Here is a 6,042-nt window from a genome sequence, read left to right as displayed (position 1 = left end):
AAAAAAAAAAAAAGATTTTATTTATTTGACAGAGAGAGCGAGAGCAGGAATACAAGCAGGGGGAGTGGGAGAAGGAGAAGTAGGCTTCCTGCTGAGCAGGGAGCCCGATGCGGGACTCAATCCCAGGACCCTGGGATCATGACCTGAGCCGAAGGCAGACACTTAACGACTGAGTCACCCAGGCGCCCCTAGCCTCACTTCTTCTTAATTTTATCAAAGGATATGGCAATAGAAAGGTCAGGTTAAGAGACTTCGGTTCTAAAATGGAGATGTTAATAATATTTGCTTCACAGGTTGTTGTAGAACTTAGAACAGTATCTGGCACACATTAACTTTCAATAAATGTTAGTATTATTCTATTGGAGGGAGTCACTTCAGCAGGTATCAGAGAAAGTTTCAAGAAAAAGAACTATCTGAGATAGACCTGGAGGAATGGTAGGACTTGGATGCTCTTTTAAAGACGTAGGAAAAGACAATTTTATACATGGAATACACACATAGGATTGAATGGCAAAAATAAAAGGAACATAAAGCCATCAGTATATAGTTCTATTTTCCTTAAACTGTGCTGTTCAATAGCCACTGACCAAATATGGCTATTGAGCACTTGAAATGTGGCTAGTCTGAACTAAGAGTGCTATAGATGTAAATATACAGTGGATTTTGAAAATCTAGTATAAAAAAGAGTATAATATACTAATTTTTATATTGATTATATTGTGAAATATTTTATTAAAATAAATAATACATATTAATATGCTTTAAATATATTAAATAAAATATATTATTAGTTTTTACCTTTTCTGTATTAAAAAAAGTGAGTCCTAGAAAATTTAAAATTACAAACATGGTTTACATTTATAACCCACATTATACTTTTATTGGACAGCATGTGGCTAGAATATAGAATACACAGGAAATGTTTAGGAGATAAGCTTAGAGAAAGAGTCAGACTGTAAGTGGTTTTGTGTGCCAAGTTAGAGCATTTGAGATTATTCTATGGGCAATTAAAAGATTTAGGGAAATTGCATGATTAGATTTGTGCTTCAGGAAAATTAACCAGGTAGTAGTGACTTAAAAGACTGGATGGAAGTGAAAAAGGCAGAAAGGCCCGTAACAAAGTTGCTGCAATTCTCTAAACAGTAGCAGAGGACGAAAATGGGGTAACAGGCAGAAAAGGAAAGACGTCAGACTGGAGAGCTGTTACAGAAAAGGATCAGCAGAACTTGTCACTGGAATTAACATGAAGATACAGGGGAAAGAGAAATATAAACTGTGATGTTCAGCTGCCAGCCTAGGGAGTAGAAAGACTGATACCATGAGGAAAAATAGAGTCCACAGTAAAAGAAATAGATTTAGAAAGGGAAAACCATGAGTTCCGTTTTAGACAATAATGAGTCATTATGAACTCATAAGAAGTACACAACATTCATTCAACAAACCTTATATTTGCTGAGCACATACCATGTGCTGGTTATTGTTCTAGCAGTGAACAAAATAATAAAAAATCCCTGCCTTCATGAAAACTTATCTTCTAATACAGAGAGTAAATGATTAAAATAAATTAGTAGTATACAGTGTGCTGAATAGTTATCTGGAGGGCCTTTGTTAGGACTCTTCTATTGAAAGTGAAATCAAAAGCCAGTGGAGGGTTTTGCAGAGTGACATGACCAGACTCACATTTGTCAGGCTGACTCTAGCTTGGTTGAAGAAAGACCAAACTGAAGAAGTGACAAGGAAGGAGAGGCAGTTAGGAAGCAAATGCAATTATCTACAGCTTAATGATGGTTGCTGAGAACATGGTAGTAGCAGAGGAGATGGTGAGAAGTACTCAAAATCTGGATATATGTTAAAAGTAGAAACCTAGAAGATTTAATGAAGTACTAAATGTGGGGTGTGAGCAAAAGAGAGAAATTAAACATGAACTCAAAGTTTTTGACCTGAGTGAACACAAGAATGGAACTGCCATTCATTGAGGTGAGCAAGCCCGAAAAAAGAGCAGGTTTTAGGCAGAAGAACAGGAACCCAATTTTGGACATTAAGTCTGGGTCGCCTGTCTGACATTCAAGTGGAGATATCACTAAGCAATTAAATACAGAAGACTCTCATAAAGAGACGTCAGGGCTTGGCACAGAAATCTAACAGTTATCAGTGTACAGATGGTATTTAAAACCACTAGATTGGGGCACCTGGGTGGCTCAGTCATTAAGCGTCTGCCTTCGGCTCAGGTCATGATCCCAGGGTTCTGGGATTGAGCCCCATATGGGGCTCCCTGCTCAGCCAGGAGCCTGCTTCTCCCTCTCCCACTCCCCCTGCTTGTGTTACCTCTCTCGCTGTGTCTCTCTCTGTCAAATAAATAAAATCTTTAACAAAAAAATATTAACAATAATAAAACCACTAGATTGGGTCCAGACAAGGAGACAAATATAGAGAAAAGTTCCAAGAACTAAGTCTTAGCACTCCAAAATTTGTCAATTGGGATATGAGAAATAACCAGAAAAGGAGAAGGCAAAAAGTGTAAGGGGGATAAAAGACAAACAAACAAAAAAAAAAACCCCAGGAGACTGAGATGTTCCCAAGCACAAAGTGCTTGATGGAGACAGTGCCAAATGTGGCAAGAGCTGTTACTGGGTCAATTAAGATGAGAAACATGAGATGACCAATGGATTTAGCAGGACGGAAATCATGGTGACCTTGAAAAGAGCAGTTCTGGGCCCCTGGGTGGCTCCGTCGGTTGGGCATCTGCCTTCGGCTCAGGTCATGGTCCCAGGGTCCTGGGATCGAGTCCCGCATCGGGCTCCCTGCTCTGCGGGGAGCCTGCTTCTCCCTCTCCTCCCCACTTGTGCTCTCTCTCTCACTATCCTGTCTCTCTCTCAAATAAATAAAATCAAAAAAGAAAAAAAAGAAAAAAGAGCAGTTCTAGGGGCGCCCGGGTGGCTCAGTCCTTAAGCGTCTGTCTTCGGCTCAGGTCATGATCCCAGGGTCCTGGGATCGAGCCCACATCGGGCTCTCTGCTCAGCGGGGAGCCTGCTTCTCCCTCTCCCACTCCCCCTGCTTGTGTTCCCTCTCTCGCTGTGTCTCTCTCTGTCAAATAAATAAATAAAATCTTAAAAAAAAAAAGAGCATTTCTAGCCAAGTCTGAGTGGAGTGAGTTCAAAGGGGAGTAAGAGAAATTGGAGACAGTTAAGTACAGATAACTCTTCCGAGTTATCTATAAAGGGGAGGAGAGAAATGGTGTGATTATTGAAGGGAAGAAAGGGATCGAGAGAGGAGGTTTTTGAAGTTTTTTTAGATGGAAGCATTCCCACTAAAAGGGAAAACTGATGACATAGGGGGTTAATTGCTAGAGCGATATATTCGGTAAGCCAAAGTGTATTGGAATCTAAGGCAGCTAGGCAGAAAATGTGAGGCGGGGTTAAAGGTGGAAAACGGAGATATAGGTATGGGAGGGCATTCATTAAAGTACAAGTGAAGCCACGAGAAGGCTACGGAAAAACTGAACAAGAAAAGTGGCTTAAGAACGCGGTCATGGCACACGCACGCACGCATACAAACACACGGCACCGATCAAAGTAGATACTGTTCTTGTCTCAAGACAGCTCTCAGGCTGAGCTGTAATTTCACGCTTGAAATACCCGCATCCCCTTAGCCTTTCCAACAAGGTCACAGGGTTCTAGTCGTCCTTGGGAAGTCAGGAATGAAGCAGCACGTACCTCGTGTGGACTCTCACATACAGCCAGTCCCACAAGGCCGGTGGTCTGTTCAAAAACAAGACACGATTCACGCTGTGTATTCCGCGCGCCCACCACGCTAAAGAAAGGCAAAACCACCAGTCCCCTGGCTAAAACTGGCCTAAAAGCAGCTATCGGTCTCTCAGAGCCACCAGTTTGGAGCGTTTTTTCTGCCTCTCCGAGCGGAGCTACCAAATCTGTCATGCCTGAAGGCACAGCAAAATGGGTCCCCCCAAAACACCGGCAAGCCCGCGCCAGTTGCGGCCACCACCCGCGGGATGAGGGGCTTTCGGGCTGACTCTACCCTCACGGTCTAAATACCAACAGTGACCTCCATTCACCTTACCTTCTTCAGCAAACCCGCCATGACGGCGCCGACAGGACGGGGACGCGCAGCCCTCTGGGAACCTCGCTCAGACCCGCTCAATCCACCACCGAGGCCGCCACACCGTCACCTTGGAAACAGCTTCGTTCCGCCGGGCTCAGGATTCCCACCCAGGCAAAGGCTGCGCCCCGCCCATTTCTAAGGGGAAAATTGACGCATGCGCAACGAGTACGCAAGAGTCCAAAGCAGACGGTGGAGGAAGCTGTTTTACGTCTCGGTTCTTGCTCTTACTACCGTTGATGGCTTGCCCAAAGGTTGAGGGAAACACCCCAAATTTCCAAAAAGCTCCGACAGAACCTGCGCTCGGCTTAACCTTTGGCGAATTCCTCAATCTCCCTTCCATAGTGTAGTGTGTAGTAAAATGAGAGTAGTTCTCTGGCGCTATCATCTAAGTGGTCTCATGGCAGCAAAGGTTAATTCATAGCGCAAGCATATCGGTGTTCTCAGTCTAATGCACCAAAGCAGTTTGCAGTGTGAGGCCATTTCCTGTCTCAACACTTTCCCACTTCACTTTCGGAAGTACATCATCCACTTTCTCATTTCCCCAGGTGAAGTGATAACGGACCATACCACGTCTCCCCAGTTATCTCTGCAAACATTTATCGAGTACGCATTATGTGTTAGTTACCGGGACATAATTTGTAAGACAGGATCCCACGTCCTGGAATTTACTAAACAATGATGAAAACATGCATTAATATTTGGTAAGTGTTCTAAAAGAGGTTTGTGCCAAGTGCAGTGGTAGCAGGGAAGAGGAAATAACCAAAAATGGTAGGTAACTGGAATTAAAGTAGGCATTTGCTAAAAAGTCAATGGGAGAAAAGCACAAAAAAATTGAGTGAACACGTGTACAAAGAGATATATATATATATATTCTGTGTAGCAAGTGGTGTAACAAATAGTAAAACAACCCGTAGAATGGAAGAAGATATTTACAACCACATAAAATCATCAAAAGATAAGTGGCACCTATGAATACATAGGAAACTTCTATAAATCAGTAAGAAGATAACTGATAACCAGAACAGGTCTCCCCTCTTCCATTCTTACCTCCCACTCTGGAATATATTAAATGAGTTAACATATGTAAGGCGCCTGGCTCAGTGCATGGAACACAGTACCACACACGTGATTGTTATTTAATTTTTTATTTCATGGTTATTATTCTCAAACAAGTAACTACAATAATCCTTTTAGAATGTACTGTGCTCAAAATTCTCGCATGGTTTTTCACTCAAGGTGTAAAAATCAAAGCCCTTTCATCTGCCTATACGGTCCTGCACCAGATAGCCCCACAGCCTCTCATTTCTCAGACCTGACCTCCTAATCCCCTCTCCCTGCTTAGGTAGCTGTTCTTCTAACCCTTTTCTTGGAAAACGCTTCCCCCCAATGGGTACATGGCTCCATCTTTCAACTCCTTCAAGTCCTTGCTCAAATATTACCTTCTAATTATGGCCTGCCCAGGCCATGAGATTTAAAATCACAAATTACCATGCACTCCTTGTGTTCTTCTCTGTTTTGTTTTCTTCATAGTCATTATCCCCTTCTAATATGCTAATTATCTTACTTATTTTGTTACTGTGCATCACACTTTCTAGAATATATAAACCATATGCAGTGGAAATTTTTTCCTACCATATCTGAAATGCCTAAAATAGTACCTCATACATAATAAGCACTCAATAAATATATTTCTAATGAATACAATAGAAAAACAGGCAAAGGAAATGAATAGGCAATTGACAGAAATAGAGACAGGAACAGTCAATAAACATGAAAAAGATCCAACCTCCCTAATAATCAATAAAATCCAAATTAACTATAATTTTACTGCCATCTTATGAACAAAAATTAAAGACCAACAATACCAAGTGATAGCAAGGATGTGGAGCAACAGGAAAACTCATACACTGCTGGTGGGAGTGA

The 6,042-nt window shown here is 42.0% G+C and overlaps 1 protein-coding gene across 2 annotated transcripts in view; it reads right to left on the bottom strand.

The window, feature by feature from the left end:
• The window catches only part of NDUFA5 (NADH:ubiquinone oxidoreductase subunit A5), a 16,105-nt gene extending 11,868 nt beyond the window's left edge, over positions 1-4,237 (bottom strand). The window contains exons 1-2 of one of the 2 annotated variants that reach the window (XM_006727812.3): positions 4,078-4,234; positions 3,714-3,758 (exon numbers count right to left, since the gene is read on the bottom strand). In XM_006727812.3, the coding sequence (XP_006727875.1) occupies positions 3,714-3,758; positions 4,078-4,098 (66 nt within the window). In that variant the 5' untranslated portion in view covers positions 4,099-4,234. Of the gene's footprint in view, positions 1-3,713; positions 3,759-4,077 lie in introns of both variants that reach the window. The other variant, XM_006727813.3, reaches the window with a different exon arrangement.
• Between the last annotated feature and the right edge of the window lie 1,805 nt (positions 4,238-6,042).

Source organism: Leptonychotes weddellii, chromosome 12 (genome assembly GCF_054177405.1).
Source record: "Leptonychotes weddellii isolate Sample4059 chromosome 12, ASM5417740v2, whole genome shotgun sequence".
Taxonomy (NCBI): Eukaryota; Metazoa; Chordata; class Mammalia; order Carnivora; family Phocidae; genus Leptonychotes; species Leptonychotes weddellii.
The sequence above is the reverse complement of the archived record's forward strand: the minus strand, read 5'-3'. Positions and strand labels throughout refer to the sequence as shown.